This window comes from Globicephala melas, chromosome 6 (assembly GCF_963455315.2).
Source record: "Globicephala melas chromosome 6, mGloMel1.2, whole genome shotgun sequence".
NCBI lineage: Eukaryota > Metazoa > Chordata > Mammalia > Artiodactyla > Delphinidae > Globicephala > Globicephala melas.
This window is the reverse complement of record NC_083319.1, coordinates 50,225,785-50,253,770: the sequence shown is the minus strand read 5'-3', so window position 1 is coordinate 50,253,770 and position 27,986 is coordinate 50,225,785. Positions and strand designations below refer to the sequence as shown.

Here is a 27,986-nt window from a genome sequence, read left to right as displayed (position 1 = left end):
TTAAAATGGTAAACTGTACACTTAAAAATGGTTAAAATGGTAAAGTTTAACCATTTTTCATATATATGAAACATATATATTGCACCACACGAAAAGACATGCCTAGTTTTAAAAAGTGTTCCTAGGGAGAGAGAAGTAGACAGGGAAAAACAGAAAGTATATGTGAACGTCATAAGCATTGCTTGATCTCTAAAAGCAACGGTAGGGACTTCCCTGGTGGTCCAGTGGTTGAGACTCCTCGCTTCCTCCACAGGGGCGCAGGTTCCATTCCTGGTCGGGGAACTAAGATCCCACGTGCCATTCAGCCAAAATAATAATAGTAATAAAATAAAAGCAGTAGTAACCCTTTCCATCCTCATCCATACCCATCCATCTGTTCCTTGTACAGATGCTCTGGGTTACTCTCCTGCTCTGCCCTTTTCCCCCAAAGTCCCGGTGCTTCAGAATCAGATGAGGTGTCACAGAGCGTCAGTCACAGACAAAACTGTGCAAGGGCGCTCTCCTCCGCCTGCCTCTCATCCATGCTTCCCCTCTCCTCTCAGAGGGTGTTCCGACCTGTTCCTGCCTTTCTCTCTTCCTCACCAGACCGAACCACTAGGCCACTCTCCTCATTTCTCTGAGGAGAAACCTGAGGCCTGGAGGAGGAAGGTGGCTCATTCACTGTGGCCAGAGGAAGGAGGCTGTGGGGAGGGACAGACCAGTGTGACCTTGTCCTACTCTTTGCACATCACACACGTGACGTCAGACCTCTGGGTTCTTCCCCCTGGCTGTGCTGACTTTCACCACTGCCCAGGTTTGCTGGTGCTTTCTGAATAGCTAGAAGTCTGTTTTGTCGTGGAAAATACTCCCAGAATGCTCTAGCAGAACTCAGTAGAAGCTCCTTATGACACATCATTTGGAAGAAGACCCATCATGGGAATAAATTCTTCAAAAGTTAAAAATATCAAGGTCATTTAAAAACACATGCTACACCTCGGGATGGAAAACGTTGTTTTGTAAATAGAGCTGTTGAAAGACAGGCAAGGCAAGATTACCCAAAAAAAGGGAGGTGAACGTATTTTCAAACAAGTTGTTTCTGCCAATTACCCATTTGATTTGTCTTTTCACTTGTTCATACCTTCTCTCTCCCCTACAGGGTGTTTAAAGTGGCTTGCAGAGATGTCACAGTAAAATAGGATTAAAAAAAAAAAGTTGACACCATCACGCTGAAGAAAGCCTGGTATAGGAAAAAAAAAAGATGTTCCCAGGGATGACTTGGGTATACACGTTTCATGCCATGGGATCCTACACTCTCTTCTGGTGGTACGATACCAACTGGATTCTGAACTACTTGGCAGCCAAAACAAAGTGGGCAGTGCCATCGATGACAAGAATCACAATTGCTAAAACAAAAATAAATCAGCTCTTCGGGAGAGGCAGAACTTTTCCTGGAACTTCCCTTCCTACAACTGCCAGGAAGCCCTGCGTGATGTAAGGGACAGTATCCTCATGATTACCCCCGCAGCAGAAACAGTAGGCAGTGTCAGTGTGCCATCGAAACACGTCCTGTGTTTCTGTATGTGTATTCCATGTGAGAAAGGAGTGACACAGAAGTAAAGGTTAAGGAACCTCCAGAAGTGGGCAGAAGGGTGCAGGCCAGGTGTTTAGCTCTCAGATGACCAGACACAGTTGAAAGTCAAAGTTAACTTGGGGCTATCAAGTGGAGTGCAGATAGTGTAACATTCCTATTATTCCCCATAATAATACCCTTGGCAAAATCTGGACGACAGGGAGACCCATCTGACTGACTCAAGGACTTGTCTATGGAACTCGCATCTGATCCTTGTCTGGACCCTCCCTCTGGGTGTGGAAAACCTTGCATACAGCTTCTGTGACCTGGTTCTCTTTCTTGCACACTGTACTGTCCCAGGCTCCCCCACACCCTGTGGGGCGAACCCTCATGAACCCGAAGTCCTGTCCCTGTAGTGGTCCTGGTGCTAGCAGTTCTTGCATTGGCCTGATCCTCTGTTGACTAGATATTCAAAGACACTTCCCAAAGAATGCTCAGCCTCTATAGCTCTTGATTTGACAAAAAGGTTTGTGCCAAGGTCGAATCTACTTCCTCCACTAGGCTCTAAATTGCTTTGTTATCTTCCCAGCAGTGGAAGTGATAAAAGAAAAGCCTTCTGATTGGGAACTAGAGCAGATATGTTTATGGCAGTGATAAACTGTAGAGGTTTTTTTCTCCTACCACCTTCATCAATTTAGACAAAAATGTTTCCGTGCAAAATCCAGAACAGAAATAATAGTTTGTTTTCAATTTTGGTTTCACTGGTGTTTTATAGATTAGTAGTCGTTAACAAAAGCTCAACACAGGGCCACACTTGGGCATTTTGTTCAGCCCTGCACACTTGCTATTTTTATGGGCCTGATCCTGTGTGTCCCACGTGGGCTCTGAGTGGTAGGGAGAGAATGACCAGATACCACCCATCACCAGGAGGCGCTTGAAGCAACAGGCTCTCTGGGTGCCAGGCACAACGTAGGAGGAACATCTTCCCTAAAGAATCCTGATCCTGGATCCTAAACAGCCCAGACCAGAGAAGCCTCATCAACAGGCATTGCCTAGTCTTTGGGACTTCCAAGAGTTGAAGGGAAGGGCTCAAAGGGGAGCTTTGCTTCCCCTACAGCAGATATTGGGTCTAATCAAAGAACACACAACTGGCTTCTGGCAGATGCAATGGGCTTACGGAGTCCCTCACAAAGACTGTGGGAACCACACTATTGGTCCCCTCTCAGCCCCTTCCCGAAGCTCTTGGATATGGGGACCTGCCCCTCGTTCTTTGGAAGGGAGGATTGGGGGTGGCCAGGAGGGAGTTGTGCAGATGAGTCTGTACACGATGTTGACTTAAAAAAAAAACATACACAACGTGAGAGTTGCAAGTTCAGTTTTATTTGGGGCAAAATGAGGACTGCAGCCCGGGAGACTGTTTCACATGACTCTGAGAAACTGCTCCCAGGAGGCGAGGGGAGGAACCAGGATATATAGGAGTTTTGCAACAAAGAGCAGGTAATTGGGAACAACAAAAGATTATTGTTAAATAAAGAAAACCAGGTATCTCAAGTTAAGGAATTTAGCGCTTTTCAAGGTATGGGAAGATGCAAGACTCTGGGCTCACTGAAATCATTCCTTTGATATGCACCTCAGCTATCTGGGGCCTGTATTTTCACACCCTGAGTTTCCTCAGGGCTCGCCGCAGGGAGTGGCTGCAGTCTGATGGCTGCTAGATGGCAGGTATTCTTTTCAGCCCTGAGTTTCCTCACGGCTCGCCAGCTCACGCTGGAGGGCTGCAATCATTGGTGGCTGTGACATCCTTTGTATATGGATGTGGCAGGAAATATTATATTTATAAATATTCCATTCCATTTATAAATATTCCATTTATCAACAACTTACCTCAGCTCTGTGCACGGATGCATCACTTCAACGTTTCATTGTGGTAACTTCACAAAACCACCCGTTTTCAAGAAAAACCATTTATTTGAACACATGAAAATTTTGGTATATTTACTTTAAAAATCTGTACTCACAACCTTCAATATATTTAAACAGGTACAATTCTGATTAACTTGCTTAATAAAAAAAGTTGACTTTTTTTTTTTTTTTTTTTTTTTGCGGTACGCAGGCCTCTCACTGTTGTGGCCTCTCCCGTTGCGGACCACAGGCTCCAGACGTCCAGGCTCAGCGGCCATGGTTCACGGGTCCAGCCGCTCCACGGCATGTGGGATCTTCCCGGGCCGGGGCACGAACCCGTGTCCCCTGCATCGGCAGGCGGACTCTCAACCACTGCGCCACCAGGGAAGCCAAGAAGTTGGCTTTTGATATACAACCTTATTATTTTTCCATCTTTATTGAGGTACAATTGACAAATTGTAAATGTACATATTTAGGTGTACAACTTGATGTTTTGATATATGTGTACACTATGAAACAATCACAGTCATCCATCACCTCACATACTTACCATTTTCTTTTTTTTAACTTTCTCTTTCCCCTTTTTTTTTTTGGTATGTGTGTGGTGAGAACACTGACGATCTATCCTCTTAGCAAATTTCAGGTATACAATGAAGTGTTATTAACTATAGTCACATTGCTATACATTACATCTCCAGAAGTTAATCATTTTGCACAACTGACTGTACCTTTTGACCTATTTCCCCATTTCCCCTCTTACCAGCCCCTGGAAACCACTATTCTACTCTCTGCCTCTATGAGTTTGACTACTTTAGGTTCCACATATAAGTGAGATCATGCAGTATTTGTCTTTCTGTATCTGGCTTATTTCACTTAGCCTCCAGGTTCATCCATGGTTAATGTCCTCCAGGTTTGTACATGTTGTCTCAAATAGCATAATTTCCTTCTTTTTTAAGGCTGAATAATATTCCATTGTGTATATATTGATATATATGTGTGTGTATATATATATATGTATATAATCTGCATACTGTGTATCAAAATGCCCATTGTGAGTATATGTACACACATATTCATATACAAAAATATATACATATATACAATGTATATATAACGTGTGTCCATTGGTCAGTGGACACTTAGATTGCCTGCATATATTGGCTATTGTGAGTAATGTTGCAATGAGCATGGGAGTGCCGATGTCTCCTCAAGATACTTACTTCATTTTCTTTGGATATATACCTAGAAGTGGGATTGCTGATCGTAAGATTGTTTTACTTTAATATTTTGAGGAAATTCCGTACTGTTTTCCATTATGGCTGTAACTATTTGCATTCCCTTCAACATTATGCAAGGGTTCCTTTTTCTCCACATTCTCGTTAGTATGTGTTATCTTCATATTGTAGTCAGTTTCTCCCTTCAGATCTGTCAATATTTGCTTTATATATTTAGGTGCTCTAATGTTCGGTGAGTATATATTTATAATTCTTATATCTTCCTGTTGAATTGACCCTTTTATCATTATAATAGCCTTTTTTGTCTCTAGAGAGCTTTTGATTTAAAGTCTGTTTTGTCAAAGTGTAGCCACTTCTCCCTTTTTTTGTTTGGTTATCATTTGCAGAGAATATTTTTTTCATCTTTTCACTTTCAGCCAGTGTGTGTCCTTAAATGTAAAGTGAGTCTCTTGTACACAGCACATCACTGGATCCTTTTTTTTTTAGTCCATTCATCCATTCTTTTGATTGGGGTGTGTAATCTATTTATGTTTAAAGTAATTATTAATAGATGAGGACTTACTATTATCATCTTGTTAGCTGTTTTCTATCTTTTTTGCAGTTGTTTGGCCCCTCTCTTCTTCTTTTGTTGTCTTCCTTTGTTATTTGTTTTGTTTTATTCTTCCTAGTGATTTGCTTTGATTCTTTTCTCTTTGTCTTTTGTGTATCTGTTTATAGGTTTTTTCTTTGTAGTTATCCTGAGGCTTGCATTAAAATATCTTGTAGTTATACCCATCTATTTTAAGTTGATAACAACTGAACTTCAATCACATACAAAAACTGTTAAATCTTGGTTTTTCTGGGGAAATGAGGTCTGGGACCTCCTAGTCTACCATCTTTCTGATGTTACCTCTTTGATATGTGACTTTAATTTCCTAAAGTATTTTGACACTTTCTGTCCAATCCTTCCTCTCCCATGCTGCAAAACACCTCGTGGTAATTTATATTGTGGTCAGTTTGTCTGTCCTTCTCATGTGTTTATTGGTCATGTATATATCCTCTTCTGTGAAACATCACATCGTGTCTTCTGCTCATTTTCTAATTGGATTGTTTGTCTTTTCATTGTTGAGTTTTGAGAGTTCTTTATGTATTCTAGATACCGGTCCTCTGTCAGATACACAACTGCAAATTTTCTTCTCAATCCATAGCTTATCTTCATGTCCTCTTAACAGCTTTTTGCAAAAGTTTTTAATTTTGATGAGGTCCAATTTTCAATATTGTATGATTGGTGTCAGAACTAGTAAGTCTTTACCAAGATCTAGATTCCAAAGATTTCATCCTATTTTTTCTGAAAGATTTATAACTCTAATATTACATATAAACCTGTGATCTATTTTGGATTAATTTTTGTATAAGGTGTGAGGTTTAGGTCAATGCTCTTTCTTTCTTTCTTTCTTTCCTTCCTTCCTCCCTCCCTCCCTCCCTCCCTCCCTCCCTCCCTCCCTTCCTCCCTCCCTTCCTTCCTTCCTTCCTTCCTTCCTTCCTCCCTTCCCCAGGGATTTCCAGTTGATCCAGCACCATTTGCTTAAAGGATCCTTACTTTTATTTATTTCTCATTCACAAACAGGAGAGGAGACCAACAGACGGAGAAACAGATTTTAATGACATAATTGGATCTAGGCTGTGGCAGGTATAGGAACACTGGATAAAGATAATAATTAGGTAAGAGGGAAGGATTGCCCAGGGAGTAATTAGCGTAGTTACGCACTGTTAAAAACTAAGGAAAATAGGGAGACATTTGATCTATGTGTTTTCCATTTTTAAGGGGGCAGGAAGATTGGTGGGAAAGAGAATGGAAAAAGTCCATCTGCATCTTTGTCCCTAGGTGAAGTAGCAAAGTTGAGCTGTCTTATAATTCTATGGAGAAGGAGGGTGAGGAGTAAAACAGGATAGCATCCAGGTGGGTGTTTCAGGAGATTGTATGCAGCTGATTAGAACCTGGAGAAGACGCTGTTTCCCTCCAGGTAGCCTCCAGGACTATAGCGGTGGCAACACCTCTTGCAGAGCACCCTAACGTCTCTACGGCATGACCAAACTTGGTATCTCCCTGGAGAGGAATGCCAGGGCTGCCTCTAACCCTCTCCTCACTGCATTTGTCCTCTTCAGCTTCCTTGTGATGTTGGAATGTAACTACTTAAGGACTCAAGAGCCTTCCACAAGAGACAGGAAGGTTTTGCATTCCAGTGCTTGGTTCCCTGCTATGTAACCTGCTCCAAATTTTTCCGTTATTTTTTGGAATGAAAAAACCAAACGCGGTATGGCTTCTTCGGAAAAGCAAGGTGATTGCTCTTCAGCTTGTTTTCAGAAAATAGACACTCTGGAGGGCTCTTTTCAATAGAGATTTAAAATTCAAGAAGAGTGAGGCTGTAAGGAAAAAACTATTTTGAAACAGTTAATTCTGTGTGTGCTCTTTGTTAGTGGTTGTAGTGAAATTTGGACCAGAACATAACCAAACATTTTGGCACTTATATGGAGGGAGCAAACAATAGGAAGGGTGATATAACTCACTTAAAATTTTTTGTTTAAAAAAAAAGAGAAAGAGCCACCTGGCTAACTGATTAGCTCTGGGATTCTTCCAGCAGGAGCTATTAACATAAAAGAGGGGAGGATAGGACTATCTAAGTGGTAATGGCTTATTTTCTGTCTTCATTATACAACAAACTGGGTTGCACCTGTAACATACATTCATGCCATATGATTCTTTCACAGCTTTTCTTAATGTAATTTCTTCACATTATCTCCAACACTTGTTATTGCCTATCTTTTCTATTCTAGCCATTCTGGTAGGTGTGAAGTAGTATCTCATTATGATTTTTCCCCAATGTTGAGCATGTTTTCATGTGCTTGTTGGCCGTTTGTATATCCTCTTTGGAGTAATGTTTATTCTGATCATTGCCTATTTTAAAATTGAGTTCCTTGTCTTTTTATTATTGAGTTGTAAGAGTTATTATTGAGTTATTTAGCCTACCAGTCAGATGTATAATTTGTGAAAATTTTCTCCCAATCTGCAGATTGTTTTTTCATTTTCTTCATGGTGTCCTTTGAAGCACAAATTTTTAAAATTTTGATGAAGTGCAATTCATCTATTTTTTCTTTTGTTGCTTGTCCTTTTGGTGTCATATCTAAGAAATCACTGCCTAACTCCAGGTCAGGAAAATTTACTCCTATGTTTTCTTTTAGGGATTTTATGGTTGTATCTCTTACACTTAGGTTTATGAGGTAATTTTTGTGTATTGTGCAAGTTTAATATTCTGTACACGACAAGCAGCTTAAATACACGTTTCCTTATTGCAGCATTTCCCAAGGCTCTTCATTGTTAACAACTTGGTGATATTGACTATGACACAACTCTCCCTCTGTGAGCTGGGGTTCTCCTGCTATACAGCTCTTACCTGAAATTGTCAAGGTCCCTGGGAATATTGAAATGTTTTTGTTGCCAGAGGGAGAAATCTAAATCAAAGTAGCCAGAAAAGGCGATTTTGTTGGAAAGATATCAAGGTACCTCATGTGACGGAAGGAAGAGTTGAAGACCCTGAATGCAGGACGTCTGAGGTGCGGCTGGTCCGGAGGAATGGCTGGAACTAGGACTTGAATGCCACTAGGACAATTCTCTCTCTTGCTCTCTCCCTTCCTCTCTACCCTTCCCCCCTCTTCTCGCTCTCACTCTTGCTCTTTCTCTGGGTCTTACTTCCATTTCTCTCTGCCCGTCATCTCCACTCTCCATGCAGGCTGGGTTCCTCCACAAAGCCCACAACAAGACTATGGGCAGGGCTTCCCTGGTGGCGCAGTGGTTGAGAGTCCGCCTGCCGATGCAGGGGACACGGGTTCGTGCCCCTGTCTGGGAAGATCCCATATGCCGCGGAGCGGCTGGGCCCATGAGCCATGGCCGCTGAGCCTGCGCGTCCGGAGCCTGTGCTCCGCAACGGGAGAGGCCACAGCAGTGAGAGGCCCGCGTACAGCAAAAAAAGACTATGGGCAGCTCACAAGACCCTGGACTCCAAGCTCACACCAGAGACTCTTCTTTTTCCCCAGTTCCAGTTTGAAAAACTTCTAGGTAAGATCTCTGATTGGCCACTTGGGGTCATGTGCCCCTCTGGACAGTCAGCACAAGCTTTCTGGTAACACTGAGGGTGGGTTTTATTTGTAAAAAAGACTCTTCAGAAGTTTACTTTGGGTTTAAACAAGTTGTTCTCAATGTATTATAGCTCTAGTTCTTGCAGAACTTTTAATTCTACTTATCATCTTGCAGTTGTTAATCACTTTTTAAGTGCTTTAAATATCATTTGGTCTGTTTGAAAACTCAGTTAATGAAACTGTTTCAACGTTTCAAACATCCTTTATCAATTTAATGTATTTGATTTTCTTTTAAAGTATTTTAATTGCTTGACCAAACAAGCCAATCTTCCTGAAGAGTTAAATAACTCTTAGAAATGCAGTAAATTAGCCTTATAAATAAGGGAAACCTAAAATTCTCATAAGTGTTCCAGTTCTGTGCCTGAACTTGGTAGGATTTCAACATAATATCTTAAGTCTAACTTATTCAATTGAATGTTTTATACTGAAGTTACAAGGCTGTCACTCTAATGGAACAAATTCTCTTCAATATTACAAACATATAGGATATCAAATCTATTCAGAGTCTTTCTAAACACCAAAGTATTAATACCATGGTTTTGATCCCCTTAAAAGAAATTTTTTAAACTAAATTTATTTATTTATTTTTGGCTGCATTGGGTCTTTGTTGCTGTGCACGGGCTTTCTCTAGTTGCGGCGAGTGGGAGCTACTCTTCGATGTGGTGCAAGGGCTACTCATTGTGGTGGCTTCTCTTGTTGCGGAGCACGGGCTCTAGGCACGCGGCCTTCAGTAGTAGTGTCACGTGGGCTTCAGTAGTTGTGGTACACGGGCTCTAGAGCGCAGGCTCTAGTAGTTGTGGTGCAGAGACTTAGTTGCTCCGCGGCATGTGGGATCTTCCTGGACCAGGGCTCGAACCCGTGTCCCTTGCATTGGCAGGCAGATTCTCAACCACTGTGCCACCAGGGAAGCCCTAATATATGGTTTTCTGTGACTGGCTTCTTTCACTTAGAGAAATAGATGCTGAACTTGATCAAACATCTTTTTAGGAAATATTAGAGGGATAGCTTACTTTTTTATTTGGACATTTCATATGGATTTGTCTGACTTGCAGTCACCATGATGAGGTTGTTCTATTGAAATGGACCAACCAATTGTGGTCCTGAAGGGCGGTGCTGGGAGGGTCCCCTCAGATCAGGTGCCTGCCCCATACCCAATCTGCAGATGGGGGTGGAGTCAGGCAAGAACAAGGCAGCCCTGACTGGGAGCGCATGGTTGTGGTAAAGCAAAGAACAGTCCCTGGAAATGAGGACAGAGAGAATTGAAGATGCTTCCTTAATTCAGCTCTTTGTGGGCCCTCTCCCATGTTTTCTGAATCATCTGTAATGTGGTGCACAGAATATTGCTGTGGTATACCGGGAAAGAGACTGAATTAAAAGTCAGAGGCCTAGGTTTTTCCTTTGACTTTGCAGTTTGACTTGAAGGAAATCCCTCTATATCTCTGAACCTCAAGTTCTTCATCTATTTAAAGAGTGAAAATTTACTACCCAGCATGGTTGTTGGTGTATTATGAGATGATGTGACTGAAAGATCTGCACAAACGTGAGACGTATGAGTGTCCAGTGTCTGTCTTCTCACTCTTTCTGATTCTTCGTATCCTGCAAGGTTGCTCCATAGCCCACTGCTTCCTAGAGCTATTTCAGGTTTAACTCTGGTTAAGTGCAGCGTCTACCCCCCCCCAGTGCATGTTGCCATTGGGGGTCTCTGTTTATAAGGCCCATTATCAGTGACCTCTGGGGTCCTCAGAGGTTTTCCCCAGGCTGCATCCATCCACACTTCAAAGAACACTGAAAACCAGGCACCACTGCCTCCCACCCCACTCCCACTTTAGGTCTCCACTCACCCACTCCATCCCAGCAAAGATGGTTTGGTTGTTAGTTACATCAGTCCCCTCAGAGGTCTGTCATAGCCAAGCTCATCCTTAGTCATATTCTAAGCTGCAAAGGCTATGAGTTGAAGAGGGGCACAGCTCCTGCTCTCTGAGCTACGTTCTGAGGCTGACACATAACATAGCCACAAGTGGGACACCTGATATGTGGGTGGCAGGTAGCCTGACACCAGGGCTGTGGGGCCCTGGCCTGTCTTTCAGCTTCATTTACACACACACACACACACACACACACACACACCTTTCTTTGTAGTTTCTCATTGAGATGATTCATAATCAGGATATTCCTCTTCAAAGGAGACCAAGGCACCTGGAGAAGAGAGAAATTCTATATGCTTGCATTTAGAATTATATGTCAGAGCTGGAAAGAACCTTGTACATGATCCAGTCTAAATCCCGCCCCATCTCTCTCCCATCCCTCGTTAATGGAAAAGACTGAAGCTCATTGAGGTGATGTGACTTGTCTAAGATCACACAGCAAGTGAGAGAAAAAGCAAAGATTACTCATTCATTCATTCAATAAAAGTTTATTGATTCCTGTTTACCAGGCACTGCTCTAGGAGGTGAGAATATAGGCTTATTCCACACAAAGTCCCTCGTGGAGCTTACATTTGTCATATCTCCATGGAGATAATAAACAATGTAATGCCAGATGGTGTTAAGTACCAGGAATAAATCCAGAATATGAAGATAGGGAGTGAAGGAGGAGGGGAAGTGCCACATTTGATACGAAGGTCAGGGATGATTTCCTTAAAAAGTGACTACAATAAGGGAACAAGACACTTCCGGGAGAAGAGCATTCCAGATAGAACAGCAAGTGCAAAGGCCCTGGTGCAGTAAGGAGGCCAATAAGACCAAGATGTCTAGATTTGCCATCCTGAGCTCCTTCATCAAACCACACTGCCACTGAGTCATCAGGGGTGTCCCAAGGGACTTCATGCCACATAATGTGTCCAGGTTTGAGGATGACTATATAAACCCAGAGTCACCATGCTGCCTGGGTTGGAACAGAACTTGTGTCCCCCATGTGTACAACATTGACCCAGTACCTCAGTGTAACATAATAGAAACAGCTCTGAGCTGGGGATCAGGAGACCTGTTCTATTGAGTGAGTCATCTAGGTCAAGCCCTCTTGGAAGATCAGATTGTTGCTTAAAAACGTTTTTTTTTATATTTATTTTTGGCTGTGTTGGGTCTTCGTTGCTGCATGCGGGCTTTCTCTAGTTGCGGCGAGCGGGGGCTACTCTTTGCTGCAGTGCACGGGCCTCTCATTGCAGTGGCTTCTCTCGTTGCGGAGCACGGGCTCTAGGTGCGTGGGCTTCAGTAGTTGCGGCATGTGGGCTCAGTAGTTGTGGCTCGCGGGTTCTAGAGTGCAGGCTCAGTAGTTGTGGTACACGGGCCCAGCTGTTCCGTGGCATGTGGGATCTTCCCGGACCAGGGCTCGAACCCATGTCCCCTGCATTGGCAGGTGGATTCTCAACCACTGCGCCACCAGGGAAGCCCTGCTTTTAAAATTTTAATTAAAATTTAATGTTTAGTTTTAGAATGAGTGAGTACCCAATTTTCATGTATCCTGACCTTTTCTTGTTGTGGTTGTTATAACTAAGTACAGAGATATACACGAATCTTCAATGCACAGCTTTATGAGTTTTTATGTGTGTATATATCTGAGACTATCACCCATATCAAGGTGTAGAGCATTCCAGTGTCTCTGAAGCTTCCTTTATTATGTATCTTCCCCCATTCCCCTCCACCCCCCATACACCACCCTCCCCTCTGGCAAAGATCACCATCTGACCTCTGTCAGCGTATATTAAGCTTGTCTGCTCTTAAACTTCATGTGGAAGGACTCATACAGGATGCCCCATTTTTTTTTTTTTTTTATGGGCCTCAGCGTGTGGCTTACGGGATCCTAGTTCCCCAACCAGGGATCGAACCTGAGCCCCCTGCAGTGAAAGTGTGGAGTCCCACACACTGGACCTCCAGGGAATTCCCAGGATGCACTTTTTTTGTGCCCGTCTTCTTTCCCTCAGCATTGTGTCTTTGAGATTCGTCCATGTTAGTGAGAGTAGCAGTAGCTATTTTTTTCATTGCAGTGTAGTGTTCCATTAGATGAATATAACATTTTGTTTCTGCAGTGTCCTGTTAATGGCCATTTGGATTGTTTCCAGTTTGGGGCTCTTATTGAAAAAACTGCCATGAACATGCTTGTGCACATCTTTTGTTTGGACAATAAGAACTCATTTCTCTTTTACTTAGTGTTTATACTTAGAAGTTGAATTGTCTGAGCTTTTTTTTAAAGTTCAGGTATTTCTCAGAAAATCATGTGACAGTAGCTATTTTTAGTATCTGTTAACCCTAGATCCTGGAGTCATTATGCTTTTAATGACTCTATTAATTATGAACATACCTGTGTACATTTGGAAAAATATCCGTATGAAACATTATTTATTCCGTCTTCAGACAAGGCATGGTGTCCAAGTGGTTCTTGAGCTACAGGTGGGGAATCATGGCCTTAGAGAATGACTAAAGTGTCCTTGAGACATAATCCTCTATGATTCTAAAAGGCAGTGTTCCTAAAGGTACACATATATTTTAATTCTCAGTAGAGCTTTCTCCTCTTGAGCTGTATGCTGGTGCTTAGAAATGGGGCTCCAGGACTTCCCTGGTGGTGCAGTGGTTAAGAATCCGCCTGCCAATGCAGGGGACACGGGTTCGAGCCCTGGTCCGGGAAGATCCCACCTACCGCGGAGCAAATAAGCCCTTGCGCCACAACTACTGAGCCTGTGCTATAGAGCCTGTGAGCCACAACTACTGAAGCCCGTGCGCCTAGAGCCCGTGCTCAGCAACAAGAGAAACCACCGCAATGAGAAGCCCACGCACTGCAAAGAAGAGTAGTGCCTGCTTGCCTCAGCTAGAGAAAGCCCGCATGCAGCAACGAAGACCCAACACAGCCAAAAAGAAAAAGAAAAAAAAAAAAAAGAAAAGAAATGGGGCTCCATGCTGAAATTGTGTGGCTGTTAGACTCACAACATTATTCTAGCATTGAGTGATGAATATATGCAGTATCAAGTATTTTCTTTTCCTTTCATCAGGGACCCACCATCCCCCAAATTAGAGTCTAGAGTGCCATGGAAGGGTCCAGCAAATACAGTATGCTAGTTTATTCTTGGGGATCAGCAGGGAGTAGGGGTCCCTAAGACATCCTCTGACCAGGGTGACGGCTCGTCAAGGGGTGATGTGAAGGTTTTGCTGCAGGAAGGATGGACGGCAAACCAAAATGACAACTAGATGGGTTGTGGCGAGGTTTGGTATGGCAGTATGGGAGCTACTTGTTCTGTCTGTCTAGAGCAGTCCCTCCTCTCTCCATTCCTAGCACAGACCCTACTTCCTAAACTAAAGTAGGAATGTGACCCAAGATGGCCCGTTATGGTGCTCTATTTTCCTGGCCTCAGGGATTGCTCAAAGAATGGGCAGAGAAGCTGGGCTGCACCAATCATGATCCTTCTAAGGACTTTCCTCGCTAGAGAGATGGGAGGATTCTTCTTTTCTTGGATGTAAACTGGAAAGATGAGATGCCAGAGTTCCTGTAGCCATGTCTGCTGTCATGGACACAAGCCTGGTAGAATGACAAGAGGTAGAGAGATGGTCCTGGCAGGTTGCATCCCTGTTTCTTGTCTCTGATGGCCACAATACACCCCCTTTCTTTTTTTTAAAATAAATTTAATTAATTAATTTATTTATTGGCTGTGTGAGGTCTTTGTTGCTGCACGCAGGCTTTGTCTAGTTGGGACGAGCGGGGGCTACTCTTCGTTGTGCGCGGGCTTCTCATTGTGGTGGCTTCTCTTGTTGTGGAGCACGGGCTCCAGGCACGCGGGCTTCAGTAGTTGTAGCACACGGGCTCAGTAGTTGTGGCTCATGGGCTCTAGAGTGCAGGTTCAGTAGTTGTGGCACACGGGCTTAGTTGCTCTGCGGCATGTGGGATCTTCCCGCACCAGGGCTCGAACCCATGTCCCCTGCATTGGCAGGCGGATTCTTAACCACTGTTCCACCAGGGAAGCCCTTACATCCCCTTTCTAGTCAAACTGGTATGGATTAGCCTGTTGAGCTTTGGTGGAAAGAATCTGAACAAATACACAGCCAACTCCTTCATAGCCAAACCTACTACTTAGTAGATGGTCTGGGTGGACTTAGTCTTGAGAGCTGGCAAGAAGGGCACACATGGCTGGCTCTTCATTTGGTAATCACTGCCAGTGCTGAGCAGAAACCGAAGTCCTCCCGTGTTTCAAAAATGATCCTGTCTTGACGATGCCACAAAAATATGAGCTACCTTTCTGGAGTGTCTCCCACGTGCAGAGTCTAGACAGGAATCTAGACAAGATGTCAGGCAATCACAATATGCTGTGGCGAAGGCCATGCTGGGAAGTAGAGAGTGAAAGAAAGCACCAAGCAGGCTCACCTTACCTGGCCTCTGGGGGGCCTCGTGGGGGTGTCGAGGACAACTTTCCAGAGCACAGGAGCTCCAGTCTGTAACTGGGGGTGAGTAGGAGTGTCCTGGGAAAATGTTAGGTAGGCTGAGCACCAAGGAGGTAAGCATGCAACAGTATTTTTGGCAGAGGGAACAGCACGTTTAAAAGCCCCAAAGTAAAAATGAGCCTGGGATAAGATACTGATGTATGTCAAGATACCAATTTATAAAATCAGAGCAAGGTGTGCAAGCGAGCGTGTGAGAGGCTTTCAGATGTGCAGAACTCACATCTGCTATCAAGGGCAGCCTGTTTCTCAAATCAGAAGAGGTGCGAGAGTGATTCAGTATCATACCATTTCATGGAGAGCAACTTTATTCTCGTGCTATGGACTGTTGAGGGACAAACAGTGACTACGAGCACAAGAGGCCCAAAGATGAATAGTTTTCCTTTCGTTTCTTCCTCTTCTTTTTTGGCTCAGTTCAGCTAAGGAGCTACCTCATAGAGATGTGAGTATTCCAAATAACGCACACAAAGCCTGGTCAGAGCAGACTGCCAAGACCAGTAGCTAGTGTTATGAGGAGGTTCAGAGAAAGCACAAGGTTGCTCCTTTTCCTGCATCTTAAGCTCCACGTTCCTCATTCTCAGTTCCTGTCCCAGGTACATCCTCTCACAGGATGACTGACAGCAGTTGTGCCCTCTCCATGCGGGGGAGACCCCACCTCTTTCTCCCTGGATGACCAAGTGGTCTTCAGTAGGTCAATGGCTAACGCATTTTAAATCCAGTGAATCTGTACATTTCCCATAGGTAGTCAGTCTTGAAAAACCCAATATGTGGGGACATCCACAGCTCCGTCTACATGGGCCATACCAAGCCCAGGCCAAATCCCTCTCGTCCTCTCTCCTCTGGTTTGATGGGCAGGAATGCCCATCCTCTGACTCTCTTTGGGGGCCCGAGGTTTTGTCTTCTGTGAATAGTTGCTAGAAAGAAGAAAACATGCACATACACACGCACACAGATGGAAAGGTATATTGGTCTCTGAGACATAGCTTTTGAGGGCATCTCCAACCTCTGGGGAACTTTTACTAAATAAATATGCTTGGGCCTCACCCCAACACACACCTCATAAATCAGTATCTCAGCAACTGGGGGCTTAGAAATTATATATATATAATTAATTATTTCTTTTTGTTTTTATTGAAGTACAATTGACTCATAATATTATATTAGTTTCAAGTGTACAACATAGTGATTCAATATTTTTTTTTTTTTTTTTTTTTTTTTTGGGCGGTACGTGGGCCTCTCACTGTTGTGGCCTCTCCCGTCGCGGAGCACAGGCTCCAGATGCACAGGCTCAGTGGCCATGGCTCACGGGCCTAGCCACTCCGCAGCATGTGGGATCTTCCCGGACTGGGGCACGAACCCGTGTCCCCTGCATCGGCAGGCGGACTCTCAACCACTGCGCCACCAGGGAAGCCCAGTGATTCAATATTTTTATACATTACAAAATGATCACCATGATAAGTCTAGTTATCATCTGTCACCATACAAAGTTATCACAATATTATTGACTCTATTGCCTGTGCTGTACATTAGAGTCCCTGTGATTTATTTATTTTATAACTGGAAGTGTGTACCTCTTTTTTTTTTGGCCACGCTGTGTGGCATGTGGGATCTTATTTCCTCGATTAGGGCTCGAACCCATCCCCCTGGCATTGGGAACATGGAGTCTTAACCACTGGATCGCCAGGGAAATCCCAGGAATTATGTATCTCTTTATCTCCTCTTCTATACAGAGGTGGTTCCAGGGGGGAACGGGGGACGTGGGATGAGTGGAATAGGTGAGGGACAAGTTGGATATATTTTTTAAGCTCCCCTAGTGAGTCTGACAATCACCCCAGACCAAGAGCCCCTTAGTGGAGGATATGAAGTCTGCTCACATCTGGCAAACACAGCCTACCTTGTTATCCTACAGCATTTTCCTAAACATCTTTGTTCCTAAAAGTTCTAGGCTTCACATTTGCATAACTAAAAGTCTTGTTCAAGAGATTTCTTTAAAACAAAGGGATGGTCTCCACTCAAAGATGAATTAATTACAGCTTTGACTTATACAGAAACTTGAACCTGCAGGAAGCTCTGGTATTACAAGGTTTCACACACACACACCCACACAAATACACAAGTTCTCTCTCACACACACACTTATAAAACACATTTTATTACATATATTTGTGTAGCTTATCTCCCTTAGAAAGTTATAAGCCATAAATAATTTTTACGGCAGTTGACTTGAATTGTATTTTGTGAGATTTGCGTTATAAGAAGCTCTTCAGTATTTAATTTCAGCAATGTGAAAAGTATGGCTGCAGCCCTTCCCGTTTAACAAATAAGTCTGTCTTGGGGCCGGTGGCGTTAGAAATCCTTACAACCAGTCTGCACCATTATTTCAGAAAAATGGGGTGCCTGGTTTGTCCAGCTCTGCTCAGGGTTACTTTCTTTTCTTCCTTTCTCTCTCTCTCAATTAAAAAAAAAAAATTCCATAGCTCTTTCCTTGCGAAGTGAATTGTTATTATGGAAGTTGCCATTCCATTTCCTGGACACAATCCTTGTACAAAATTGTACCTCGTGGAAAACCAGGAGACCATGGAACTGGAGGCCTTAAAGTTTAGAATGAAGGACTTTTCATTTTGCCTGGGTATTTTGGGTCTGAAAGTTTACCATTCTGCACCCCAATTCACCTGCTTTTCTTGGTCTCTGCTCTCTTACTGGTGGCCTGACAAATCATGGTGATGAGAATGGCTTGATTTCAAAATGCAGGCCTTGGGGATTCCATGTGATGACGTGGTCCAGCCTCAGGCGGATGAAGCATCACAAATTTGCACTTGACAGATGAAGCAGTTGAGGCTAGAGAAGCTTGATGCTGCTAAAGATCACAGAGTGGAGGAGGGGCTAGGGCCCTGGATGTCTGGCTCCTAATACAGTCCCCTTTCCATTAGAACCCAGTGGTCTAAGCCCTTCCTGTGCATTAGAATCACCTGAGCAGCAGTGTCTGCCTGGGGACCAGCCAAACTCCTCCCTCCAACATATTTACATCTCAGTTTGTCTTCAAGCCAAATCCTCTGTCTTCCCCTTCCAGCTAATTTGCTACTTCTTAGTCCCTTCCCATGTAAAAATCCCCATGTAAAGATTCTCGAGTCTGGCTACTACCATCCATTAACATTTTTTAAAAATTTGTTAAAATGTAGGCTCCCCATCCTCTCCAGAGTGTCAGATTCCATGCAGGAGGAGTAAGCCCATGAACCTGCATTTTGACCTGCTTCCGGAGTGGTTATTTAGTCCTTGGACCAAACTCTGCGAAGCTGCTCCAGAGTAGCCATGTTGAATGAGGACTTCTAGATTCCATTCTGCCTTACTCAGAGAAGCTCTTCTCGTAAAATGCAAGCACTGGAGGCAGGTTGCCAGGGAACAAGTTTTGAGGAGTTTCTGCAACGGCTCTCACTCTAACGGGGAATAACCTCCTGTAATTAGCTGACACGTTGGGGCTTCTGAGAAATGGTGGGAAGAACTGAAGAGTTTGTGTTAAAGTGCCCAGCGTAACCTGAGTGAGAGAACCTGAATTCCTGGGAGGTAAAGTCTTTGAGTTCGGGGAGTGGAAAATGAGGTAGAGGGAAGGGAAGAGTTGATGGAAATTTCTCCTCCTCGGATTTGGCTTTGATATCGAGGAAAGCTGGCAGCTGGGTTCCACCCAACAATACACTACAATCGTTGTTTCCTTGAACTTTCACCTACATAATGAGATGCCTGGTCAAATTTTCCATGTGTTCTTCTTTAATTACTTTTAATATTTTTTGGTAAGGGCTTTATTGAGTCATATAGATTCACATGTAATCTTTATTGAGATACAATTCACCCATTTAAAGTGTTCGATTCAATGGTTTTTAGTATATGCACAAAGTTATGCAATCATCATCATAATAGATTTTGGATTCTTTTCACCTGAAAAAGTAAACTGAGCCTTTAGCTATAACCCTCCCCCAATTCAATCCTCTAACACACCCCCTCTGCCCCCATCCCTAAGCAACCATTAATCTACTTTCTTTCTCTACGGATTTGTCTGCTCTGGAGATTTCATATAAATGGAATCATATAATATATGGTATTTTGTGACGATCTTCTTTCACTTAGCGTGATGTTTTCAAGGTTCATTCACGTCGTAGCATGTTCCACTACTTCACCCTTTTTTATTGCTGAAAATACTCGATTGCATGGCTATCCTGCATTTTGTTTATGCAGGATAAACAAATTCATCCATAATACCACATTTTGTTTATTCATTCATCCACATTTGGGTTGCTTCCACCTTTTGGGCTATTGCGAATAAAGCTAATTGTGTCCAAGCTTTTATGTGGATACGTTTTCACTTCTCTTGGGTATACACCTAGGAGTGGAATTACTGGGTCAAATGATAATACTATGTTTAACTTTTTGAGGAACTGCCAGACTGTTTTCCAAAATCCTCACTTAATTTTTTAAAGCCAACCTGAAATCAATGACTCTGAATCATCATATAAGAATTTAGTTACATACAACTCAGCTTGATCACGTATAAATAAGGACTTACTGTAAGCAACTGCTTGGCAGATGCAAAGAGTCAAGCCTGGGTTATAAAAGTCAAAGCTCAAATACTCAAGAGTGCTATTTGGTATAATCTTAAAGGTTGGAGCAATTTTTTATGGATTTGTGTTTATGAAAAAGAATCTTCACAGCTATAAATGTGGCCAATAACAACAACATAAAATAAAACTACTGCACAACAACTCTTAATTAGAAGCTTTGAAAAACGTTTAGTGGCCTGAAAAAATAAGTAAAGCTATTGGATAAAACTATCTATGGATTTAAGTTACCCTCGGCTATCATCGTTTCTGTATAGGGAAATAGACAAAAAATTTAAGAAGAAAGGACTTAGAAATACTTTAAAGTGTTTAAATATAAAATGCAGAGAACTGCACAAAATGTAACTCCATAAATTTTCTCAAAATGAGTCTCACTCATGTAACTGTCCCCCACAGCAAGAAGCAGATGGTTATCAGCTCCCCTGGAGCTCTCCCTTTCCAGCCATTAACCATCCAACGGAAGAGGATATCTGACTTCTAGCACCAACTTACCCAGACCCAAAGAATACATTTTTTTTTTTTTTTTTTTTGCGGTACGCGGGCCTCTCACTGTTGTGGCCTCTCCCGTTGCGGAGCAACAGGCTCCGGACGCGCAGGCTCAGCGGCCATAGCTCACGGGCCTAGCCGCTCCACAGCATGTGGGATATTCCCGGACCGGGGCACGAACCCGTGTCCCCTGCATCGGCAGGCGGACTCTCAACCACTGCGCCACCAAGGAAGCCCAATAATACATTTTTGACAGTATATTTCAGGTGTCAGGGACTGACCACAGGAATAGATTTAAGCTGAGAGAATTTCCCAAGACTCAATCAGACTTTTTTATATTTCACAATATAGTAGAATCTTAAAAATTAAATACCTTTAAGCTTGTGCATAAAATAAAATGTACAAACTAGCACACAAGAAGCTTTCAGTTTAACATCACCTGCCATTTAAGAATATGTACTGTAAAATGTTTTAAAGTGCATGAAACAACATACTTTAAATGTTTATTTTAAAAGACAGGTCCATTTTTTTCTCCAGGATTTGAAGTTTATTTTCAAGAGGAGTTTGTAAAAGAAGTCCTTGGTACTATTAATCACAGGTGCTTTATTTATTTTATTTTTTAACATTTTTATTGGAGTATAATTGCTTTACAATGTTGTGTTGGTTTCTGCTGTATAACAAAGTGAATCAGCTATATGTATACATATATCCCCATATCCCCTCCCTCTTGCATCTATCTCCCTACCACCCTCCCTATCTCACCCCTCTAGGTGGTCACAAAGCACCGAAATGATCTCCCTGTCACAGGTGCTTTAATTATTCAAAAAGTGTACATGTAAACACACATGCACATTGGCAGTGCATCACACTGCGGGCTGAAGTAAGTAATGACCAAAATAAATATAGCCTTTGCAAGCAGAGCATAAAAACGGATACACATTTCCTTTGGTTTATTGGACAGGAGGATATAAAATACCCTCACCTTACTGATAAAATGAGAAGCCTAATACAAAGGCTGTCTTACTGCAAAGCGACACTGCTCTGGTTCTTAACCTGGGGAAAAAAAAAAACTATTATGATCATTTTATGTATACGAACACTTTCAACACATAAGAATTCTTCCGAGGGAAGGGTAGACTATTAGGTAAAATCATTTTACAAAGGCGAGTCAGTTTTTTAAGCTCTAAATATATCTTATAAATTACCAAAAACAGATTATGTTTTTATTAGGCTGTTTCTTTGGAAGTTTGGGATTCTACATTCTACCAGGTGATGCCTAATACAGCTCATGAGTCAAGATGAGTCGGCCACAGAGTGTAACCCTTGCCACGCGCTCCGGGCAGCCCCCGCTTCTTTCTTTCTGGAGGCGGGATACTTCCAAGGTAACCTTGGGCTCCTGCTCGCTCCTACTCTGGTGCAGGGAAAGCACTCCCCCCCCCCCACCGCCACGCCTCAACTTCCAGGCGGAGGGGCCGCAGCACAATGTCAGCGCCCGGAAACCCCACGCGAACAGTGACTTGGCTCTGCGTTGTGCTTCCCCGAAGCCCTGAGCCTTAGACTTTTCCCATCAAGTCACCCACAGCTCCTCTTCCTGCCACCCTCCCTCCCCGGGGGAAAGTTTAAAGCCAGGCTCCCTTCGTATTAAAGGTTGCCAGAGTCGCTCTCTGGGCTGGACCTGAAGGGGCCGAGGGTCCACAGCGCTTCGGCGACGCTCCTGTCCCGCCCCAGCTTGGCGGGTGGGGACAGTCTCAGACCGTCGGCTGCCTGTACCTCCGCGCCCAGACTGCCGTTCCCTCCTAGCCCGAGGGACCAATTTTAAATATTGGGGCAGGGCACCTTTCCTGGAGACCGGGGAGCGAGCGTGGGTTCGGCCGGACCCCAAAGGGTGGCGACGCTGCGCGGCGTGAGCGAAGGGCGCGCGTGGGTGTGCCCGGGTGGGAGTGGGGCGCACCCGGGCGGCCGGAGGCGGACCCGCCGGCTGGCAGGTGGGTGCGGCCGGCGGGAGTCGGGGCGGCGGCAGCGGCGGCGGCGGCAGCAGCAGCAGCAAGTGGTTGGGCCGTGCGTATTTCCTTCCCTCCCCCTGGGCCTCGGAGCCCGCCCTCTTGCCCAGTGCGCGGCGCCCGCGGCTCCGCTCCGCGTCCTCTTACCGCCGCCACCGGCCGCTCCTTCCCCGCCCGTCCATGTCCCTGCCCGTGGTGCTCCCGGGCTCCTGCTGCCCTGTGGCTGGGCTCTCGGGCGGGCCGCAGGCCGGGGGCCCGGGCACCGCGGCGGCCGCCGCCCAGGAGCCGCCGCTGCCCCCGCTACGGCCGCGCTGGCCCCGGGCCGCGCTGCAGCCCCCGGCGCGGCCTCGCTGCGCGGCCACCGCCGCCGCCGCCGGGGTGCTGGCCCCGCCGCCCGCGCTCTCCTCCCGCCGGGCCGCCGCCGCCGCCGCGGCCCCGGGATCGGCGCTGCTGCCCGCTCGCCCGCTGTTGTCGCTCGGTCTGCTGCAGCTGATCCTGGGCTGCTGTATGGTGGCACTCAGCTTCGGGGCGCTGTCGCTGAGCAGCTCCCCGCAGGTGAAGAACTCGTGCCCGTTCTGGGCCGGCTCTTCGGTGAGTGCCGCGCGTGCCCCGCTCACTTCGGCAGGGCCCACCCGGGGAGCAGGGGGGCTCAGGCTGTTCGCCTCCACTGCCCCGTGATTGATCCTTCGGGAGCACAGCCCTTCAGGCCAGTTGAAGTTTTTGGAGGCGTTGAGGCTGGGGAAAAATAAAGGGGTAAGAGAGAGAGGAATTCTGGGGTGAATTGGGTTGCACCTGGACAGTGTCTATTCCTTGTAGGCTAAAGGGTTTTGTTGTTCCTGTCAAACTAATAGAATAAACCCGATTTCCGGCTCTTTGGGAGATTGGAAGGATGGGGGTGGGTGACAAAAAAGCGGGAAGAAAATGAATAAACTTCTTTCAGCTATTGAGTATTTACTTGCTGACAACGTCCGCACGGGGAGGGCAAGGATCTTGATCTGTTTTGTTCACTGATGTATCAACAGTGCCTGGCACATAGTAGGAGTATTTGTGGGATGGATGAAGTGACAGGTTGGCGCACGTCACTTGTTTTTATTACGGACTAAGGCACAAGTAAATGTTAAGTGTCTGGTGTAGGCTAGCTCCACTGTATCTGGGGACGAGTTCAGGAGGTAATAACAGGGTGTGTGAACGCACCCACGTACTTGGTCATTAAAGGAGGGCCCTAAGCCCGCACTAGGTTCCTGGAGCCACGCAGACTGATGGGCAGAATTTAATTCTCCAGAACCCGAACCCATCGTGGATGAGCTTGCCGAAGTCCCAACTAGCCGGAGATGTCTGCCCCGCTCCGTTACCGGCCCTACCGGCCCTGCCTCCTCGGACAGGAAGGCTGTTCTGGGGCAAAAGGCTGCTGCCCTCGAGCGTTTATGGAAACTGGTGGCTGCTCGTCCCTGCCTCCTAACGATTTCACAGCTTCCAAGGCATCCTGCGTCTTGAGGTTTGCTGAGGATTGAGAGACCTGGAAATAGGTTTTCGTGGAATGATTGTGGAAGATGAATATTTAAAGTAAACGGCCTTTCTCTAAACTAAATCTAAAAGCCTGGCAATGCCTATAGTTTTTACTAAGATCTGTAATGAATGTATATTTTGAATGGCTGAAAATTGGCCTTGCAGGTCCACACAAACCCAGATTCAAGACCAAATTTTAAGAATATAGGGAGAACTAATTGAACCCAAAGTAATTGTTTGAAAGAACTGTAAGAACATTAGGTACCTAGAGCCTGGCCTGGCATTTTATACTTAAACTGATGCCAGTTTGTTCTTTTTGAAATACTTTAATGCTGGATGATCTTACTGTGGTGGATGGAATTCACAATCTGTGCATCGTGTAAAAGGAATCCCACCCTCCTGGCCCTACCCTTGGGCTCTCCCACTGGCCTCTGGGAGTCCTTTAAAACTTCAGAAAGAGGAGTATTCCCAACAGGGTAGGGATTAGATCCGTTATGCTCCTTAGTCCGCTTGTCAGACTAAATTCAGCCAAATGGTGGCTGCATTTTATTTCTCCAAATACCATGGGGCAGAAGTGACTCTTGCATACATTTTTAGGGATTTGCTCTTTGTAAAATCATAATCTCTTGTCTTCTCAAAGATAGCTAGTTTAGGATTATTGAAAACTATTTTTTTCTCTCCTAAAATTAAACCCCTAAATCAGTGTACTATTGTGAATTATTTCAGAGGTAAATACACTTTAGATGTCAGTCAAGCCATAGTTAGATTTGATGAACTATTAAAAAAGAAAAAAAAAAAGAGGAATCAACCAGAAGATAAAGGCTGCTAGCTTGGGCCTGCTGGCTGGGCACATCCTTGTCTGTGGGACCCAGTAAACCAGAGCTGGGAAAGAATGAGTGATTTGGAACTAAGTCTCTTCCACAGGGTCCTTTTCCCACACTGTGCCCCCAACTCTATACGCAAACTTGCAACTGTTTGTTATTCTTATTTGTTGTGGCCTGTTTCTGAGGTTGTCCTCAGAATTTGCAAAGTGACAACAGAACCGACAGATAGTACATGTCCAGAGCAACTGAATAGGATTTGAGAATGGCGTCAAGCCCCATGACTCTCCTGGTGTTGCAGGAAAAAAGTCTCAGCAGTAGCATACCTTTTGAGTTTATGTATGTGAGAGAGATGGGTTTTTTTAAACTCTGCTTTATGGAAAATTTTAAATTTATTCAGACACTGTACAGTGAATCTTCATATACCCCTCACCCAGCTCTAACAGTTGTTTTATCTCCTGTACCTCTTTCTGACTCTGCTGCCGGCTCTATGTGTTCTTTTCTTTGGGCTGCACCGGGCAGCTTGTGGGATCTTAGTTCCCCGGGCTCTCGGCAGTGAAAGCGCAGAGTCCTAACCGCTGCACCACCAGGGAATTCCCTCTATGTGTTCTGATAACTCCAGAAGGATGGGTGTTCTAAGCAGGGTAGAAATTAGCTTCAGCGTGCCCTCTAGTCCATTTGTCAGATTCACTTCCCACGTTATTTTGAAACAAATCTCAGACATCACATCATTACACCTGTAAATATTTCAATACATGTATGTTTTTAAAAAGAAAATGTAAGTGGACTAGAGAGACAGCAGAGAAGTGACCAGGAAGTCTTAAGAACCCCACTCTACCTTTAAAATTTTATTTTGAAAATTTTAAATCTCAACACATATAGAAAGAACCCCCATTGACCCGTCACCCAGCTTCAGTAGTTATCAACATTTACATGGTCACTGTATACTCACACCCACTCCCCCTTGGTAACACCCACTGGATTATTTTAAGGCAAATCTCCAGTATTGTAGTTTCAGCATTAAATATTTCAGAATGTATTTCTAAAAGAAAGGGGCTTAATAGTTAACAGGAAGGGGCTTGATAGCACGTTGTAACTAATTTAAAGACAGCTAAACTAAAGTTTTTATGAGAAAAGCTTAAGAATTATGACTTGAGGACTGCAGAATTTTTTTTTAAATGACAGCTTTATTGAGATATAATTCACATTCCATTTAAATCTACTTATATCACCCATTTAAAGTGTGCAGTTCAATGATTTTTATTAAATTCACAGTTTTGCAACCATCTCCACAATCAATTTTAGAAAATTTTCATCACCCCCCAAAAGAAACCCTGTACCCATTAACAGTCATACCCCATTTCTTCCTTACTCCATTATCCCTAAGCAACCGCTGATCAATTTACTTTATGTCTCTATGGATTTGTTATTCTGACCATTTCATATAAATGGGATCATACAACAAATGGTCCTTTGTGACTGGCTTCTTTCACTTGGCATAACATTTTCAAGGCACATCCATGTTGTGACATGTATCACTACTTCATTCCTGTTTATGGACAAATGAGATCCCATTGTGTTGCTATACCATGTTTTATTTATCGCTCAGAAGTTTGACTGGCATATGAAAGTAGGTAGTTGAGTGGCAGTGCCAGCTTAAGTCTAAGGTTACTTCAAACCCACGTAGGAACACAGTAGAAGGATATCCTCATATTTCAAGCTTTGAATGACCATTATATGCCTGAGTCTGCTGTATCAACTAAGTCAGCAAATCTTTTGGCTGCAGTAAAAATTTTGCTCATAAGGGACAAATATATTCATTTGAAAGGACTATTTTGTTAAACACACTATAGTTCAAGAATATTTTTCCATATATACTGCTGTAAGTGTTATTCTCACCTTGAGCCCAAGATTTGGAGTCTTCCTTCACTTGTCTGAACCTTGAAGGTGTATTTTATCTATTGTAATACATGTTTGAGAATTAACAAGTCCTATAAAGACTCTTTTCCCATACTTTACATACTTACTTTCAACAACTTGAAGGGAGTGTTTTTAATGTGCTTATTGTTTTTGAGCACTCTGTGATCATTTATTTTCTTGCTGGTGTCCTTGGTTAATGACTCAATCTATTATTATTCCCAAAGTTCATGAAACTAAGCCAGTAGACACTTTAAAAACGTGCTGAAGTTTGACCCAGGTGAGGGCAGAGGGAGGATCTCCATGTCCGTGTTCAGGCCACGCTATCCTGGCTCCTGATTTGGAGGCATAGTTAGCTAATAGTAGTTAGATTCCACTGGGACTACGGGAGACCAGCCTACCACACTGTTTTAGATTAATGGAAGAGTAGAGAGAGTTGCATTGGTTCGTGTCTCCCTCAAAAAACAAAATTCCTGACTCTGATGACGTATATGATCCTTGGGAGATATTTCAGGCAAGTGGTAGAGAATTAGTTATTGTTTTTTGTTTTTCTCTGGGGGCCCTAATAGCCTTTATCATCTACATACATTCATGTCTCTCTGTTGAAGTCACTGACCTGAACTCATGGTCCCCCCTCCCTTGAGTCTGTGATTCTTTGGCAAGATTCCAGTTCCTTATAAAGAGACAGACATTGGTGAACCTTAAGGTAAACCTATTAAAAAAAATTTACAATGACAGAGTGTAAAAAAAAAGAATGAATGGTCCAGAGTGGAAACTAACACAAAAATTCTAGTCTCTACCAGTTAAACAACAGTAAGTACATTTTTTTCTATCATAATCATCAAATACTACTTTAATATTGAAGGAGTATTTTTAAGTATAACTTTTGAGATGAATTTAATTTTCTTTAGTCCTTTATTTTACACAACAGCAGAGTCACATGATAAGTTCTTTTTCTAATTGGAGTATAATTGCTTTACAATATTGTGTTAGTTTATACTGTACAGCAAAGTGAATCAGCTATACGTATACATATATCCCCTCCTTTTTGGATTTCCTTCCCATTTAGGCCCCCACAGAGCACTGAGTAGAGTTCCCTGTGCTATACAGTAGGTTCTCATTAGTTATCTATTTTATACATAGTAGTGTATATATGTCAGTCCCAATCTCCCAATTCCTCCCACCCCACCCCCTTTCCCCCTTGGTATCCATATGTTTGTTCTTCTCTACGTCTGTGTCTCTATTTCTGCTTTGTAAATAAGATCGTCTGTACCCATTTCTTCAGATTTCACATATATGCGTTAATGTATGATATTTGCTTTTCTCTTTCTGACTTACTTCACTCTGTATGACAGTCTCTAGGTCCATCCA

General features: G+C 43.8%; 1 protein-coding gene across 3 annotated transcripts in view; it reads left to right on the top strand.

Moving 5' to 3' along the window:
• Nucleotides 1-8,760: 8,760 nt before the first annotated feature.
• Nucleotides 8,761-27,986, top strand: part of ENTREP1 (endosomal transmembrane epsin interactor 1) — a 75,603-nt gene continuing 56,377 nt past the window's right edge. Inside the window, exon 1 of one of the 3 annotated variants that reach the window (XM_060300865.2) lies at nt 8,761-8,779. Coding sequence is in view for 2 of the 3 variants with exons in the window: in XM_030877036.3 (XP_030732896.1) it covers nt 22,552-22,962 (411 nt within the window). In the remaining variant the exon portion in view is untranslated. Of the gene's footprint in view, nt 8,780-22,551; nt 22,963-27,986 lie in introns of those variants that run through there. The other 2 variants (XM_030877036.3, XM_030877038.3) reach the window with 2 other exon arrangements.